This window comes from Macadamia integrifolia, chromosome 6, assembly GCF_013358625.1.
Source record: "Macadamia integrifolia cultivar HAES 741 chromosome 6, SCU_Mint_v3, whole genome shotgun sequence".
NCBI classification, from domain to species: Eukaryota; Viridiplantae; Streptophyta; class Magnoliopsida; order Proteales; family Proteaceae; genus Macadamia; species Macadamia integrifolia.
In genome coordinates this window covers 30,405,485-30,425,113 of record NC_056562.1, presented here as the reverse complement: position 1 = coordinate 30,425,113, position 19,629 = coordinate 30,405,485, and the positions used below count along the sequence as shown (strand labels likewise).

General features: G+C 36.6%; 2 protein-coding genes across 2 annotated transcripts; both read right to left on the bottom strand.

Moving 5' to 3' along the window:
* Window positions 1-449: 449 nt before the first annotated feature.
* LOC122080814 (L-lactate dehydrogenase B-like) lies at window positions 450-2,103 on the bottom strand. Its single transcript, XM_042647671.1, has 2 exons — window positions 1,233-2,103; window positions 450-1,112 (listed from the first exon to the last, which is right to left on the bottom strand). The coding sequence occupies exons 1-2, from the start codon at window positions 1,830-1,832 to the stop codon at window positions 669-671; spliced, it is 1,044 nt and encodes a 347-aa protein (XP_042503605.1). The 5' UTR covers window positions 1,833-2,103; the 3' UTR covers window positions 450-668.
* A 7,085-nt stretch (window positions 2,104-9,188) lies between these two features.
* On the bottom strand, window positions 9,189-11,118 carry LOC122080952. Its single transcript, XM_042647854.1, has 4 exons — window positions 10,923-11,118; window positions 10,675-10,834; window positions 10,190-10,254; window positions 9,189-9,393 (listed from the first exon to the last, which is right to left on the bottom strand). Exons 1-4 carry the CDS (start codon window positions 11,049-11,051, stop codon window positions 9,235-9,237), a joined length of 513 nt encoding a protein of 170 aa, XP_042503788.1. The 5' UTR covers window positions 11,052-11,118; the 3' UTR covers window positions 9,189-9,234.
* Between the last annotated feature and the right edge of the window lie 8,511 nt (window positions 11,119-19,629).

Here is a 19,629-nt window from a genome sequence, read left to right as displayed (position 1 = left end):
TAGAGAGTAATGCTCTCTGTTATTGTTATTCTGTTGTAACAAACTAGCTGAGTCAGCTCAAGATTTGTTGTAGTATTTAGTTAGTTAGTTAGTTGGTTTACTGTAGTTAATAGTGAGTGGTTCAGCTTGTAACAGAGGAGAGGATCGATCCTTTCCACTCTTGTATATAAGCCTTCTTCACTAATGAAACCAGAAGGAGAATTCCTAATTCAGAATCATAGAATTTCACAAATCAATCTGGTTTTTTCTTCCCTTCTCCTTGTGTTATACTTGTCATCTTCATTAATCTTTTCTTTTCCACCTGATTCACTTTAATTTTTATGATCAAAACCAATTGTTTCTTCATAGTAGAATGATGTTTCACACTACTTAGAGGCCTAATTGCCTACTCCTAGGAAAACTGAGAATAGTTAAAAAGTTTAACAGAGACTAGTGGTAGACAGAATATATAACTGGTAATGGCAATAACAATCCATATTGATAAAGATGAATCTGGGATTTTTCATTGTTACTCAGATAATTTACACAAATATTAAAGGTAAGGAAGCTAGAATGGAGCGTGCCAGTGGATTTTCACCAAAAAATCTGACCATAAAAACAATAACAAAAGAAACCCAGAAACCAAACTAACAAATTGAAGATCAAAAGGTAAGCTTGAGGCGTCCCTTCTAGAGCCCAAGTTGGCACTGGTACTCTAAGATGGTCTTAGCAGAGTCACGGAGCTGCTGTGCTTCTTCATCCGTCAAATGCACGTTAACCACACCCAGGACTCCACCCCTACCAAGCTGGGCAGGCAAGCTCAAGAACACTTCCCCTTCATCCATCCCATAAAAGCCCTTGGCAAGGACTGAAACAGGGTGGATCCTCCTCTGGTCCCTGAGTAAGGTTCGAGCGAGGCTAGCCGCAGAGTACCCAATCGCCCATGATGTGTAGCCCTTGAGACGAATCACCTCGTATGCACCGCCTATGACTGCTTGGTGGATATTCTCCAGTGTTTCCTTCTCGTAGGGGATCTGTTGCTTATCTAGGAAGCTCAACACAGGAACCCCACCAACGCTTATGCTCGACCACAGAGCAACCGAACTATCTCCGTGTTCGCCAACAATGTATGCCTAGAAACAGAAACTCATAACATTCAAGATTTGATTTTCGAATTTCCATCACAGAAATAGCAGAGGATCTGGGCTAGCAATGAATGAAATAAATAGTTAAAATAGAACCCCAATTCCCACCTGAACGTCTTGGGCGTTGACGTCGAGATGATCAGCAATCAGGGAGCGAAACCTAGAGGAATCGAGATTGGTTCCGGATCCAATCACTCGATTAGAAGGAAACCCAGACAGCTTCCAGGCCACATAAGTCAAGACATCGACGGGATTGGACACGATCATCAGTATCGTATCGGGGGAGTATTTGGCGAGATGGGGTATGATGTTCGAGAAGAGACTGACGTTGCGGTGGAGCAGGTTGAGTCTAGATTCGCCAACAATCTGACGGGCCCCAGCGGTGACGATACAGAGGTCGGACCCGGCGGTGACGGAGTAGTCAACGGAGGCAACGATCTTGGTGCGAGGGAGGAAGGCGGCGGCGTGCTGGAGGTCAAGCATCTCACCGCGGAGCTTGTCGGGGTTAACATCAACGAGGGCGAGTTCGTCGGAGAGGTCTTGGGTGAGGATGGTCTGGGCAATGGCCATGCCGACATTGCCGGTGCCGATGACTGAGATCTTAGTATGGCGTTTGGTGGGGGAGGGTGGGGCTGATTCCTGTATGGATTTGAAGAAGGCTGGGGCTAATTCTTGGCCCAGGTATGAATCTGAGGGGTTCCTATGCATTGTAGATGTATTGCTGGGTTATTGCAAAAGGAAATGTTGTGATCTTCTTCTTCTTCTTCTTCTTCTTCTTCTCCTGAGTTCTCTCTCGGCAATCGGCTCTGCTATAGTGAGTAGTACTAGGTAATATAGTTGGCTGCAGGGCTTGATCCGACGACTTTGGGGATGAATTGATTGGTTTGCTCTTGCTCTTCCAGCGAGAAGTTCTAACTGTGGGCGCCTCCGTCTCTGGTTTAGTGGTTTTGGCCAGCAAAAGAGGAAGGGGCCAGGAGTGGCCGAGTGCGCGTACGGTTTACGCATTTTATTTTTATTTTATTTCTATTTATTTATTTATTTATTTTCTTTTTATTGGATGAAGACTGAAGAGGAGAGAGGAGAGAGCAGAGCCCCCCCCCCCCCCCCCCCCGCACGGCTTCCAGAAGGAAATCCCTAATCTTTGGCGTGTAGGATAGATTGACCCGTTGTCCACTTCGTGAATTTAAAATTCTTGTAACTTGTACTTATTTAACACATTATAATGAATAAAGGCATCTTTGATTATCAAAAAAGAAGAAAAATTGGCATCTTCAACATTATTCCAATATTGATCATTGGATGGAGAAAATATTTCTGGTCTTCTTGGAGTGCAAGGTTTTAAAATTTGGAATCCATCTCAATTAATATCGATTTGAATGAGATGGAAATGATATCTATTTGAATCATTTTATTTTTAAATCTTATGAGTTAATCGGTATCTAATACATTAATATACAGTCTGAAATACATCAATCGTGGGTATATCAAAACCTATAATATCTAATTGAAATGATAAAAATTTCTCAAGTCAAGTGACTAATTGTAAACTACTAATCAAAATCTTGTTCTTTAATTAGTTGATGTTAGTTCATTCAAGATTTCTTATGTGATCCAATCCAATGCACACATGAATATAAATCACACTTATATTAAGAATTTTCATTCTTAAAAGCACACAGCTGACGGCCATATGAGCAAAATGCCCAATTTTATATTTACTGGTGAACAATTTTAGATTAAGACTTTTAGATAACCACAACCCCTTAATACCATGCAAAATAAATAATGAAAAAAAAAATATATATATATATATATATTATTTGGTCATGTGACTCATGCGTCTAGACTAGGCCACCTCCCTCCATGGTTTTAAAAATTCTGTCCAAACTAAAGCTCATATAAGCATTTTCATTGGCTCTTGTGTGGACACTAGAATCATGCGGCTGGACAAGACAACAATCTTTTACCTATAAATAAGATTTTTTTTTTTTTTAGGTAGAAACCTATAAATAAGATTAAATATTTTAATAATTGATTTGTACACAATGCCAAAGATTGGCGTTCGTGTGGTATAGAGGAACTGAAACAAGATTTTAGGGTAACTTTAAAAGATGAGAAAAAGAGAAATTGACTTGGATGTCCAAAGTTTTCGAATTATTTCAGTCAGACCTGAATCTTTGAATCCTTTCTTTGTATTTGTCTTGAACTAGCAAGAATGTAAATGTAGAAGAGATGAAGAAGAAACATTCCCACCTTTCAAAGCCGTCGCATGTTTATAGATGACTGACTGCCTTTTTGGGCTATAATTTATTATAGTTTATCTGCGGCATGGAGACTCTGGACTCTGGACTCTGGACTCTGGATTCTGGATTCTGGATTGAAAACAAAAAAGAAAAAACAAAAAGAGGCAAATGGGTTTTGACTTCAGGAGATCATCTTGGATGAAGCAACCGTGAAGTTTAATCCTAACTTCTTCTGTATGGGAGGTGGTGAGGTTGAATTGAAGCTAGGGATTAGGACTTCCCAATTCATTGGCTTTCTTAAACCTTCTATTGTCAACTGTAGTGGTACTTGATTACGTTAAAAGATGCATTATTGAATCAATTAACGAGAACACAAATTGACAGGTCTGTCTGTTTAAATTGGACGAAATGCTATCTCATTTGCCCTATCAAATTGGGAATGCCACTTTAGTTTTTGTGTTTGGGATGTTAAAAATTATTAATCAAAAAAAAAAAAAAAAGGTTAAAAATTGGTTTAAATATTTGTATATTTAATGGGAGACATTCTTGGAATAGTTGCTGCCATTGTCGATGTTAAGCTTCGAATCTGGTGTGTAAAAAAAACCACTATAGTTTACCTTGAAAATGGACTGTCTCAAGGGTATTATATTTTAGAATAATTTGATGGGTTATCAAAACAATGAAATTTGAATATATATATATATATATATATTTTTTGAAGATATTTTGAAGAAATTTGAATAGCATATACAATACATGATAAGGCAAATATCCTGGTCTTTTCCATTGAGAGGATGATATGTTGGCATATTTCCTCTTCGTGGTTAATGGAGGTTTGCACATCTTCCCCTCCACATGTAACTCCCACTCTTCTGATTAGAAAAAAAAAAAGATGATGTAGTAATTTTGATCATTGGGTAATTAATATATGCATTGGATTAATAAAGTAACAAATCTCCTTCTCTAGTTTAATTAAATATTCCCCCGTGGATTGGCAGGAATTCCCCCATGTATGTCAATGCATGCTCAAGTAATCCCATAACTTTTGTGCACTCACCAGTCCCATAATTATATCTTCAATTCTTTAATTTTTTATTGACTTGGTAAATTTTATTTGAACTAAATTTTACATATGAGAAAAGGTTGACTTAGGAATCTATCTATATACAAAATTTGGGTCTCACTAGTTGTACCATGTGACAAATATTTAAATTAACTTGAAAATTTTATAAAGGTAGACTATTCCGATAAGTTTTGCCCATATAATTCATGAAAAAAAAAATGTTGGAAAAAATTTCTCTTCACCTTCTTTTTGGGAAAAAAATTTTCTCTTCACCCATGATGAGTAGACTCTTGGTTAATCAATTGTTATAATCTCCCCCTCCCTTTAATCAGGAAATGCTAATAACACTTTTTTTTATTTTTGGTAACAAATGTTTATAATATCTTGAGTGTCCAAAGATTCTTATCCAACAAATAAAGTGATGGAATCTTTTCAATGGGGTGAAGAGTAATCTATGAAAAAGGGGGGGGGGGGGGGGTGTGGGTTGTTTGCTCATATAATTACATACTCAGACAACATCAAATTGTGTTAACAATGCTACCAAATGTTGACCCTCATTGGTAAGGAGAGCGAAGACTGGAAAAGTAACCCTAAACCCATATAATCAGGTGTTTGTCTATTTGAATGTAAAGCATTTTACTTGCTATTGACAAAACTTAGAAGTCTTAGTCGTTATGACTTTTTACACTGCTTTCTATAGAGAGTTTTTGGCAGTGACAGAAAACTGCTCTTCTTTTTGGGGTATCCCTTAATGCCCGGACCATTATCAATTGTATTGTTTATAAATGTATGGAAACTGATCCTGCTATGTTATATTTAAGGACTGTAGGGGATTTAGTTAACTTAGGGCACCTCAACATAGACTCCACGGGTTGTTATTATAATACTAGTTTTTATAAAATTTTCTTTTTCTATTCAAAAAAAAAAAAAAAAATTATTGTTTACAAAACTGAAATTATACTGGTTAGAAGATAGAGAACAGTTAGAAGGATCAGATGGTTTAGAATGATCACGTACGTTTACCTGAACATACATCTCAAATATCAACACCTTGTTTTTGTTTTCATATGTACAAACCCCTCTTGGCTTTTTAAATGTAAGGAGTAGGACAGGTGTTGGTAATTGAACATCTATTCTCATATAGAATATAGGAGGTCAAACTGGAAATACCTCAACCTATGGAAGCTGTTATCATTCATTAGTCATCATTTTCTCACTAAATACAACCAATGCAGTTCTGTAATCAGTAGATAGGTCACTTAGCTATTGAAATAAATAGAAGCTTTATAGGTTCCCAGACAGCTTCCTTTGTAATCAATCCATACAACGTTAGTTTACTTGTGATCTGCAGTTTCCTAGTAAACTTTGGGACCATCCAAGCACTGACCAGATTCACCTCTCCATGAGAAAACATGTAATAATCTTGGCATTTTCCACAGGATTACATTCATGAACCTCAATACTTTCAACTCTCTATCTCTCTCTCTCTCTCTCTTAGGGTATTCAAGCCTTCGGCTTGACTAGTCCTGAGGGCCCATATTGACCACACAATCGGAGGTTATTCTGAGGTTGAATGAGAACCTTTCAACTTTCACTAAAAACAGTGAAGAGTACTAAACACCCCGTGTGAACGGCCCCAAGCAGTGAACCATTCAACTCTCTCTCTCTCTCTCTCTCTCTCTCTCTCTCTCTCTCTCTCTCTCTCTCTCTCTCTCTCTCTCTCTCTACATACATGCATAGACCATAGCAAGACGGTTATAATGTTTTTCTTCAATTCAGAGAAAGAATTGTCTAACTGACATGAAGTGTAGAGCCAAACATGTTAACACATACATTGCAAAATCCTTTTTATAGTATGGTTATAATTGATGTTGTTACAGTTATGTCAACATGTATGATCTAAGACTCTAAAAGCTCAGCTTTTTCTTCCTTCTACATTTTCTTTGGGAGTTTGTGGATGTTAAATGTAAGAATAACAGAACTGCAAAGAGAGATGGGTTCAGTTGTGGGAAGGGGGGTGTATCTTGGGTGGAGAATAGTCCAAGTTAAAGCCAGGATGACCCTTTTGCTTGTTATGAGATACATGCCATGATACCGAAACTAGGGACTGGATTGGAGAAACAGATGCAACCTTTCCTCCTATCTTCTTCTTCTTCTTCACTTTTCTGCTACGAACTCCTGAATGCTTTGGCCTTATAGTGATTGCACCACCTCTTCCTTTAATGATGACGCTTTCTCCATTTGCAGCCCTTTGTTGTCCTGTTTGGAGTTCATATGACTTAGAAGTCATCACCTCTGATCCAATTGAAGTTTTCATTGATCTCTCTTTCTCTACTTCCTGCATCATATATGGAAAGATTAAAATTCCAAAGTACTTAATTAGATTTTTTCTTTTCTGCTAAAAGGTCATTTGCATTAAGAAAAAAAAAATAGAGAAAATAGAATATACAAGCTTGGACCGAAATGACACCAGAGACTAATACAACATAAAAGAGAATAAATTCCGGGATCACTCTCCCACCTTCCGCATGGCCATCAACAGGGGAGAGATCCACTACTTCACCAAAATAAAGTTAATAGAACGAAATAATCACTCTCTACCAACCTTGACAGAAAGCTGAACCTGTTCACTGGGTTTTTCGTCGATGACATTGAGATGGCGGGCTCCGCAGGCATGTATAGTAAGAAAGAGGAGGAGAAGAAGAAGAAGAGAAGACATGATTGACACTATGAGAGAGAAGAGTAGAACTAACTATTATGGGTTCTACTTATTGAAGGTAGTGTCTTAGTGAAGAGACATTAGAAGGTTAAGGAAGATTTAGTTGGACCCCCTTGTCTCCTCCTACATTTAATTGTTAATCCCTTATGAACTTGGGAAGCAAAAACATAGATCCTCACCAAGGAAAGAGAGAAGAGAAAATTAGTGTCCCATTGCAAATATTTATAGAATTCAAGTGAGAAGTTTAATGTAAATTTTAAAATAATGAAGAGAAACAAAACAAGAATTAGAGTGATTCAAGAAGGTAGTAGTGGGGCTCTTCCCATTTGTTTCTTTCGAAGAACTCCATTTCTTTGTCTTCTTATTAGATTTCACCAAGACATGGCTTGTGGCTCATCACTGTTTGCTGCTCTTGGCTAGCTATACCTATTCTTCTTGAAAAGCTTGCTTTGATTTTTCCTTATTTTATGGAAGGATAGATTAGGTGGGTACGTGGTACCCCTCCATAGATAGGAACACTGCCCTTAGAAAAATGGTGTAAGCAGAAATTTTTGTTCATGGAGCTTGACATCTATTAGGCATTTCCATGAACCTCTCTTGTCAAAACATCACCATTGGCCAGAGAGTAGTAGTTTATGAGACTTTCAAGTAATCAATGTTTTCCTTGGAAATGTGTTCAGAACATGGTTCCCACAGGATCCTTACATGAAACCCGATATGTTTCGTCCAGTATTCCACAAGGATGTCTTATTTTCTGGTTTCAGCTTTGGACTTTGGTAATGTATGTGGAGAGGCCGGCAACTTGGATTTCATTTAGGCCCTTTTGGTTAGATGTGTAAAGTTACATGGAAAAGTAAAATGAAACTAGATATAAAATTAAGTAGGGAAAAGGTACTCAGAATGCTAGGGTTTCTTATGTATTCATATAATTTTTTTAAAATAATAAATAAAATATTTCATGTGAGAGAGTATAGAAAACCCACGCAGCTAGAAGTACCCTTGCCTATAAAAATATGGATTGAGTTTCGTTATTTTTTTTTTTTTTTTTTTGCTAATGATGGGTATCTCGGCCTTAGACCTAATTAGTCCTATGGATTCATATGGACTCGACAACAGTATGGAAGAGATTTTCCTACCCACATACCATGGATGCTTTAAATGCATCTAGAGGGTATCGTGATGGTTTTTTGGGTAGGTATTAAAATCTGGATTCAAATCCACTCTGGTTGGGGTGGCTAGAGAGTATTTACAAAAAAAAAAAAAAAAGTATCTAAATTCCTAAAACCCTATAGGGGGTTAGTAAACCTTAGAATAGAGTGGTGAATTTCACCACCTAGTGAAGGACAACTTTATCCTAAAAATATCTCATCAATTCATCATCCTAAAATGGGTGTCTAACTGTCTACCATGTCTCTGGACCATCTTTATTTTGAATGGTTTTTTTTTTTTTTTTTTTTTTTTTTTTTTTTATGAGGATCTGGGGTAACATTTTATCTCTAATCAACCTTTTTCATATCAATTCTCACCATAATTTGAGGAATTAGGTTGAATTAGCTTGAATTGGTCAATTAGATTGGTATCAGTCTTGACTGGTCCTCAATGAAACAATATGAACAGAATAAACAATAAAACAATATTTTTACAATTGAACTGGAGATATTTTTGTCCGATTCAAGTCAATCTGAATCAGAATCAGATCAATAATTATATTGGCTCGACCAAACCCAACCCCGATTATGTCTTCTCAAACCTTGGTTCTCACTGGAAGTTCAATATAAGATTCTCTCTCTCTCTCTCTCTCTCTCTCTCTCTCTCTCATATGCAAACAAGGAAAGAAAATAGAAGTTCCTACATCATCATTATTTTTATACAATTAGTTAACACCACAATTTCACAGCCATGGCACACACCCAAATCTTATATTTCTTTCTTTTATTTATCATTATTAAATAAAATTCTAAGAGAAGAAGCACAAACACTTTCTATTGTTCTTCAAACTTAATGAATTGTAAGCTTAAAAATAACTGAAAAACAAGATAAAATCAAATAAGTGGCCATGTTATTCAGAAATATAGTTTCTTTCATCTAGGGTGAAGCATTGTGGATGGGTGGTTTTCGGTGAGGTTGCTGGTAATCCATGACTACTACATCTTCACTGATATCATCATTTTCCTTAGAATCTACCATCTCTTTGTTAACAGGTGATGCAGACCCTACCAACGAACACACTCGCCTCCCTGAGCCCTACACAAGCATCATATGAAATAACATGTTACAACATCATCCATCCCTTGCATATGAAACCAATCCAGCCCTCTCACAGACTTCCCTTACAATTCTATATTTTGCATCATTCATTAAAGAAGGTTTAGGACCTCACACATGGTCACGTATAGAAATAATACATGCACATGTAGAAAAAAAAAAAGAACCAATGCACAAGGCTTCCGTTATTGCAGGGTTTGGGAGGGGCAAATGTAAGCAACCCTACCCCCTACTTTGCAAGAGAGGTTGTTTCCATGTTTCGAACCTGTGACTTACATGTTGCAATAGTGCAGCTTGACCATTGTGCCACAAGCTTGCCTAATACAATGATATACATGCATGCATGTATGTGCAGACCATTTGCCCTTGCCATCCTCATCAAGGACATGGTGAGATGTAAAGAAAACCTAAAACGATGCATGAAACATATGGAATTCACAAACAATCAATCACACAATGCAAAAGGATTTATATGGTTCTGTAAGATTGCCTACGTCAAGTGAGATGAGATTTGTTTCACCATCAATGGAAAATAGGGTTAGAATACTCGTACTCACACCTCTCTCAGATTGACTATATACAAAGAAATAACTCTCACTACAAATTTATAGTGAAACCTTATCCATGTTGATTTACCAAAATACATATATAGCCCAACATGAAGGGGATCATGGGCCATGAGTTCTTGTCACTGTAAAACCCACACTATAACTTCCCTAACTACCACTCTCCTCCTATATCCGTCTCAGAATAAATGAAAGTATGGTGTCTTTACCTTTAATGTAGTTGCCTGTCGCAAAACCACATCATCAGAGGAATGCATAATAATCTGAATTATTCCTGCACATCCCGGTACCATCAATAATAAGAAGAAGAAGAAGATGATGATGAAGGTCTAGAGGATAATATAATAAAATGGATCCCAATATGGTGATCAGTGATCTTCTCATTTAGGAACATATGGAAGTACATAATTAAACTGGTCATAAACAGGAGAAAAAAGGCAGGGATCCTATGTCACATGGCTATATATATGGTCTTCATTCCATATTGTCTTTCAGGGTTTGTGAATGTCAAATATAAGGAGAGATAACTAGTTGAAAAGAGAAGGAGAGAGAAGGGTAGTTTAGTTGTTGATAGGAGGTCTTGTTTCGGATGGAGAATAGTCCATGTTAAGTACTGGAGGATGATCTTCCCTTTGTTTCTCATGAAGTACATTCCTTGAAACCGATACAAGAGACTCATCAATTTGAACAAAACCTGATATTGTTTCTCTTTTTTCTTCCACTCCCTTTGGAAAAGCCTTTGTATCCTTTAGCTTTCGCGGAGTGTTTGCACCAACCAGCCCTTGTCCACGCTTTTGGAGTACTTCCTTAGACATGGAAAGCTTCACCTTCAATGGTATGGCCTTCTCCATATCCTGCACCCAACCCAAAGAATCAATATAGTTATATTAACATATGAAAGCTTAACAATAAATTTAATGAAATTAACTATTCTGCACCAACCTGACCAGGAAGTAATTGGATTTGTCTACTGGTTTCTTCCCTCTCCATGAAACTGAAGCGGCTAGCATTGCATAAATAATCACTGAGGTTTAGAAGGAAGAAAAGAAGAAGAGAAGACATTACTGACATTGTGGCAGCAGATACAGATGACTCTCTGAAGGTTGTGGAGTTGGAGGTTTGCAGGTGACTTAGAGGTTTCTATGTTTTTTTGTGACTTATGAGTTGTGGGTGGGGCAAGTGGTATTTGTACTACAAGGAGAGGAGCATTAAATACAAGTTTTGTAGAACATGCAGGTCTGTGTTCTATAGGTGGTGAGTCGTGAGGAGAAAAGAAAATGGAGATGGGTTGGCCTCACTTGTCTCCCCTCTCTTCCTCACTCCTTCCCTCACTTAATTTTAAGTGAATTGGGACCCAAATCATAGATGATAGACCCCTCTACCAAGGAAAAAGAAAATACCTATTAGCCTCTCGGTGAATATATATGTGTATATATATATATATATATATTTATATACATACAGTATAGATTAGAGTGAGAGGGTTGCAGGAACTTTTCTATTATCTGGGCTCACAGCTAAAGAAATAGAATCTCGAAGGGTATTTTGAAAAATATAAATTTAGGAAGATGCTTGCAATTCAAAGGTAAGAGAATTATTCTAGTTCTTTTTACTATGAGCAGAGGTAATACAAAAGTTCTTGTAACCCGGGTAGCAGCAAAAAAAATTCCAAGGGATAGAGTCCCAAAAAATTCAACAAAAGAAGCAGGATTTATTCTCTCTCTCTCTCTCTCTCTCTATTATTTATTTTCCAGACAATGACATTATACAGAAATTAATTGAAGACTTCTTTCAGGTCAAGGAGTGTGAAAATAGTAAAAAATCCTAGTGAAAGTTAGGGCCTTCACCGGTTGCTTCTATGGAGTAACTTTCATTCCTTGTCTTTGTGTGAGATTTTTCCACTTCATGGCTTGTGGCTCCGTGTTAGTTGCTTATCCAACCTTATTTTCTTCCAAAATTTACTCCATTATCCATTATCCTATATTTCTTTTGGGTTTGGAAGTTAGAAAGTAGTAATTAGTATAAAACCTTCTTGGGTTGATGGAAACATATATCTTTGGCAAACGTTTGTCACCTAGTTAGGTTACAAAATTGTTCTAATCTATTTTCTATGGTATTATGTTTATAATGATAAAGACATGATTGGTTAAAAATAAATAAATTTCAAGCCAATAAGCTAAAACATAGAAAGAAAAGGGCTAGATCTGGTTTAACTGCTTTGAGAAATGAAATAAGAATAAGAAATAGATTATACATCCATTGTTCTTCAGATCATTGAAGACTTCAATGAAGAACAGTTGAAAAAATGTGTCTTCACATTTTCTACTCAATTTCCGAAGTCATCACAAAATTCTAGCTACTAAGTGGAAATCTGACTTGGCAAATGCAAGTTGTTAATAGTTTATTGGATAGGAAACCTAAAGAATTGATTCTTGATCACCTACCCAAATTCCATGTACGTTTAGGTAATTGACATATACTATAAGAAATAAGGGTTTTAGCCGCGATACATACCACCATTATAAGTCCAAAAACTACTGCCAAAACCTTTTCCGGCCTCTTTGTTTTTTACCATTGAAAATCCATCACCCCTATCATTTTCATCTGCGGCCCCTTCTGGTAGCCCCCACCCGTCGCCTCCGTTACCTCCCCTCTCCCTCATCCCCCATCCCCCATCCCCATCCCCCATCCCCCATCCCTACCTTCCTCTCACTTCCACCCACTTCTTTCCCACACCACCCCCTATGTCTTGTACATGTGCAAGGGTTGTGGCCTGCTTTTTCTTGCAGTGACATTTTTTGCTTCCATGAATGCCTCTTCATACACTCTCAATGATAATAAATGGGACACGAGTAATCACTTAACTATACTTGAAGTGTATATGTAAAAAATAGGTGATCCGGATGTAATAAACGAATACTTACAACGATGCAGAATACAAATGAAAATAATAAACAAACAATCACACAAAGCAACACAATGATTTACATGGTTTGCCAAAATTGCCTATGTTCACAATGAGATGGCATCTGTTTCACAATCGATGGAGAATAAGGTTATAGTCGTTCATCTGCATGCCTCTCTCACATTACAAAGAAGAAACTCTCGCTACAAATTTACAATGAAACCTACATAGACACACATTACCAAAATACCCATGTAAACCTAAAAAAACTTTTAATGTCCCTTCAGAACCAGCCCACAAATGCAAGCGATAGAATACAAGATATCATATCCCAACACCAGGCCCAAAAAAATATAAAACATTTGCACACATATATATAGCTTCCTTTCTCCACTTTAGCCCGCAACGTAGTTCACTCTTTCCCTATAAACGACCCTTGAATTAAAATAATAATAATAATAAATAAATCATGAGTGTGAAAGAGTTAATCTGCTTTTGCGACTTGATTAAGATGGTGGTTATTTAACTGAGAAAAAAAAATTGATGAGGAAAACACATGGGCACAATTGGCTCCCTCTTAGTTTCCATGTGTCAAAAGGAAAAGAGGAGAGATGTGAATTGTTCCAAGAATGCATACCGGACGCAGTCTATTAATTCGCACAATATGAATTGTTCACTCTCTCTTTCATCTCTTCCTCTAATTGTATGATTAAATTTCAAGCTTTCATGTCACCCACATTAATCCAACATTTGTGCAATCGCATCGCTTGATTTAAAGCGAAGCTGGTCAAGAAGTGGTCCGGACACGACTCTAAATGTTTTCACTTTGATCCATGATGCTTGCTTATTCAATATACGACTCAAAACTGATTTATACTTCTATTGAGGATGAGCATGAACACCTCTCTCTCTCTCTCTCTCCATGACATCATGACATAGGTGAGCATGGCCAGGTTCTCAAGAGAACCACATTTTTTAGATCCAATTCCAGGCTCATGAGAGAGAAGGGGACCTTTGCCAAAAACTACAATTAAAAAAAAAAAAGAAAGAGAAAATTTTGGATTGGGGATCAGAGGGACAAAAAAAAAAACTTGAGTGGGACCAGGGGAGGCGTGAACGGTGGGAACAGGAGAAGGAAGAATGGAAGATAGAGATTTGTGTGAGGAGGCAAAGTTGCATGGCCAAACACGTTCTGCACGTCATGTAAGGGACATGGAGGCCTCAAGGGGGAAGCTCCCAATTGTAAGTAATGGACAAGATTCACACGTGGCATTCAAAAGCATGTGCGAATTAGACATGAGGGAAGTATAGCCACGTGGGTCTGGTCCCACCTAGGGCCTTGCTTCCTGTGGGTCTTGTTTTGTTTGCTTGTGGGTTTTTTTTTTTTTTTTTTCGTTCTTGGGTGTGGTGTGTATTCTTTCCTATTTTATTTATATGTATGTGTCGGCTTGGCCTTAGGAGCGACGGCGCGACAAGCTAGTCCCGAGGGTGGCTCGGGATTCGGAACTCGGCGTTTGAAAACGAGCTTTGTCTTGTCTCGGAAAGGTCGAACATTCTTGATCGGCTTAGGCGCCATTGTCTCTACGGCGAATTAAGCTCTCTGTGTTGAAAACGGTTCCAGTCGAAAGCCGCCATTGAGCTGAGTGAACCATGGTTTAAGTTATAGGAAACAGTCTTGGGATTGGACATGACGGTCCGGAATCCCAATTGAACAGAAAAACCTTTTATTGTTATTAAAAAAAAAAATTGATTTTTACCTAATTACCATTCATTCATACCGATCCAACGATATGGTATATGACCGATACCAATCCAAACCGATCTGAGCCGATTCCTCATACCATGGAGTGAACTCTGTTCTTCTTCCTCGCAAGAGTCACGGTCGTAAAGCAGGTGCATTGTGATTGGTGTGTATGCGTATATAGAGAGAAGGTTATGAATTGGGCCTCTAACCCCAAGCCCAGAAAGATTTCATAAGACCTAAAGAGGCCCAACCTTGTTCAATCTGGGCTCTGCTTAATTCACACCAATGCTGGACTATTAATAGTGGCTCTCAGCATTCTTTCTTCCGTAAAGATAATACTACTGAAAGATAAGCAAGCATCAGTCACAACTTCTAAGCTGCTTCCGATCACTACCTCAGTAAGAAGTGGTTCTACCTCCATAGGTAGAATTATAACCCAGTGTGCACGTTCATGTGTTGAGGTATGTGTTCGGATCCTCTCAACTGTAGGATGCCATGTTGGGCGTCCAAGCAACAAAAGCCATCTCAGTAAGTAGGTAAAATTCATGGTGGAACTGTTATCTTTTACCTACCCTTTTTATCCTAACAAGACTCTTACAGGAAAGGCATCATTTGACCTTACTGATTCTGGTTCAAGTAAGCAGTATCGGCAACAAGATCTGCCTCTGTTGATTCAGCTGAAATAGGTGTGAATCGGCCTGAACCCTAGAAATTCGACATGAATAGGCTAGAATATCTATCGATTCCTCAAACCAGGATTCAGTTGGATGGAACCCGGATCCCAGGATTCAATTGGACATCATGCAGTACATTTTGGGACCGGGATCTTCTGTTGCACAACTTGGCACAGAGCGCAGTTCCAAGGACTTTGCAAAAGCATACATGCATTATTATCATCTGTTAGATGGCACCCATTCTAACCATTGGTTACAACAATTCTTCCCAAAACTACCACCACCTTGGGATGAATTATGCGTAAAAAATTATTCTAAATATCTTACCAGTTCAGGGAGTTCAGATACTTTAGGAAACTGAATCAATTTCATTTTTCGCATTATTATTGACAACGGCCTCAAAGCTAAAGCAGTTAAGGCAATTAAACATAAAATTAACTCAGCTTTATGTCGAAAATATTATTCAGCAAATTATGAGTTTGGTAAACCACCTTCTCATTATAAACCTTCAAGAAGGTATAAGATAATTAAAAATTTTAAATGGAGAAAATGGAAACCTTGGAAAAATAGGTTTCAACCAAAAAATAAATTTTCAAAAAAGCGTTTTGTACGTAAACAACCTAAAAAACCCAAATTCACAGGACAACATAAATCTAAAAAAGATTGTCGTTGCTTCCTTTGCAATGAATTGGGCCATTTTGCAAATGAATGTCCCAACCAGAAAAATAATCGTAAAAAAATGATAAAATTTCTTGAACAAAATAAATTTGATATCATTTTTGAAACAAAGATTTCTGATTCTGAAGATATCCTTTATGAATTAGAAACTACTTCGATTTCTACTTGTTCCGACTAAGATGTCGAATTTGTTTTTATGATGCACCCTCCCACAGCTCTCAACCCTCTGAAGAAGCAGAATTGCAACAAGTTCCACAACAGGAACAAAACTCTGTTGCTTTCTTTGAGCTTGTTAGAGAAGATGTTATCCTCAATGATTCTTATGTACTATCTTGCTTTAATAAACATAAAAAACTTTCTCATTCTGAGGTTTACAAATCTTCAAAATTAAATCTCTGAACCACAGGATTTTTTTATCAAGCCAATGGAAACACCATTACTTGGGGAATTGATGAAAATACATTAGAATTTCTGATTTTTAACATTAATCAAATTAAAAGAATGCAGAAGAAACACCCTCAACTGCGATATATTCATATAGGATTAATACAAATTAAAATTACATCTTTATTTAGGCAGGGAATGGACGTACCAATTATTGCTGCCCTTTTTGATAAAATATTTATAAAAAATCCTGTAAAAGCCCTTGTAGGAGGAATGGAATCTAATATGGTACATAGCCACATTTGGTTCAAAATCAAACCAAACTATTTTGTCTCTATCACAAACCCTGCAGTTTGTGATTCAGTAGTTCTAAAGATCAAAATCCACAATTTAGAAATGAGATTCGATAGTCATAATTTTGCGGTCTCATGGAAATGTCTTCATGAACTTACTAGCATGACTTATACAAAGCTACAACCAGCTGATAAAAGAATAATTGAGATCTTTGAACCTCGTGCTTATGAAACAGAATTAGAACCTACGCTCTTAAATGGGCATGATTTAAAGATCCTAGAAAACTGGATTTTGACAGACATCCTACTAAAACTTCAAGCACCGCCAAGAATTCCCCAAACCTTTGATATCTTAGCTTCTGGAGATACTCTATATCTCAAAAGAAGATTTTCCTTTTCTACCCCCGGTGAAGGATCTTCTTCGTCATCTCCTGTTCAAGAAAGGAATTCAATTTCTAAATATCCTCCTTATAATCCTTTATTTTTTAGAAGTTATGATCCCACGCAATCTTCTAAACAATCAGATACCCAATCTGAAGTTGAATCAAATATGCTTTCTTATCATAAATATGAGTTGGAAGATAAAAATGAGAAAAAGAAGAGCTCATACTATCATTAAATCAAGGAAAAAAACATATTTATGTAAAAAGTATCTTTAAATTCCCACAATTTGAAGAATATAGCCTTGACATCCTCATTAACACAGGAGCAACACATGTTGTTTGTCAATGGAATGTAATCCCCAAACACTATTGGGAAAAAATGGAAAAACCCAATCCATGTCTATGGTGTCACAAGACCTTTGGATACTTTAGAGTACAAAGCTCATAAAGTTCCAATTTATTTGACTAATATATAATTTATTATTCCCAAAATTCTTTGTTTTTCCTTCATGCATGGTGATTTTATTCTTGGAAATACCTTTTTACAGAATCATCTTCCTTTAACAATTTTATATAATTCTGTAAAAATAACTTTGAACTCTACTAAGGTTACGTACCAATTCTCCCTCAACACAATTTTTTCATTGAGAAAGGTTTTAAACCAAAACCAACTATTCGAATTCTAGAACCCACTCATTGGCTTTACCAGGAATTATCTAATAACTTTAGTGACAACTCATTAAAGTTATGGGATGAAAGCCCAAGATTTTGCCATATTCATCTCGATGATCCACTAAAGATCATTAGAGTAAAGCCAATTTTATATTTTGAAGATAATATTAAGGAATTTGATATTTAATTAAAAGAGCTACAAGAACTCAAATTAATTGAACCATCAATAAGTCCTCACACTAGTCTAGCATTTATGATACGCAACCATGTGGTAATCAACTATAAGAGGCTTAATTTTCGATGGATACTTCATCCCAAGAAAAGATGTTATTATTCATAAGACTAAAACCGCTATGTATTTTAACAAATTTTATTGCAAATCAGGGTTTTGGCAAATCAAATTGACTGACAAGAAAACCACTCACAGCTCTTAGTGTCCCATTTAATAAATATTATCAATGAACAGCTATGCCTTTTGGTCTTAATACAGCCCCTCAAATTTTCCAAAGATGGATGGACTCTATATTTGGAGATCTACCTTTTGTGGCAATGTATATTGATGATATTCTTGTTTTCTCTTCTACTAAAGAAGAACATTAAGAACATCTCAGGCAAACCTCTCAATTATTCCAACAACATGGAATAATTTTAAATCCAAAAAAGATCGAATTAGAGAAAACCTCTATTAATTTTCTTGGACTCATTCTAACACAGAATGGGTTACAATTACAAGAACATATTTTAAGAAAAATAAATGAGTTTTCTGATAAACTATATAATAAAAAACACTTACAACAGTTTCTCGGAATTCTCAATTATGGTTGAAATTTTATAAAGGACATTTCTAAAAAATGACCATTTCTGAAAAAGTATATAAAGATAGTGAATAGACATGGAATGGTTCTGGCACACAGGTTTTCCAATAAATAAAGAGGGAGCTAACAAATATTCCTCCAATATATTTTCCTGCTCCAGGTGATTTCCTCATCTTAAAAACCGATGCTTCTAATGAACATTGGGGAGCAGTTTTAAAAGCCAGACCCCTGAAAAATCCAACAGACGAACAAGTTTGTGGATACAATTCAGGAAAATTCATGCATACACAAATACGTTATATTATATTTGAAAAAGAACTTTTAGCTCCAAAAAAACTGTTTTTAATACGGACTGATAATCAGGCAGTTTGCGATTTTTTGAAATCCAAAAAACCCGAAGAAAATGGCAGAAGAATTAATTGGTATAACGAAATTAGTCAATATAGATTTGAAGTAGAATATATTAATAGTTCAAAAAAAATTCTTGCAAATTATCTCAGTAGACAATAGATAAACAACAAAGCAATGATGGATGAATAATCATCAAAGGAAAAGGCAAGGCAAAAGAGTCCTCAAGCAAACCTCCTGCAAAGGAATCTTCTGGCAAACCAACTGCATAAAAGCCTTTTGGAAAAAAATCTTCAACGTCATATACACGACCTACTGATAAGATTGATTTATCACAAGCTTCACTTACCCCAAGCAAACCATTTCAATATTCTCCTACACCAGGAATATCTCAATGGACTCCACTATCTCAGATTCAATAGACACAAACTCCATTATCTCAAACGCCTTATTCTCAAATTCAGTGGGCACAAAACCCATATGAGACCCCTCTCACTTGCCTACAAGTGACTCAGATTCAAATGATATTCGACTTTGAAATCTCTTACAGAAAGAGTCTACAGAAGTTTCTGAATTCAAAATCACTGAATTTCATAGACATCAAGGACTCCCCAACGATGTTTATTACATGATAATCAAGTATAGAAATCACACTCTGGTAATAAAAAAAAAAAAAAATTCAGACAAGATATGCATACTCTTTCCACAACCCTTGTTCAACATTTTACAAACCAAAAACGTCTTCAAGAATTG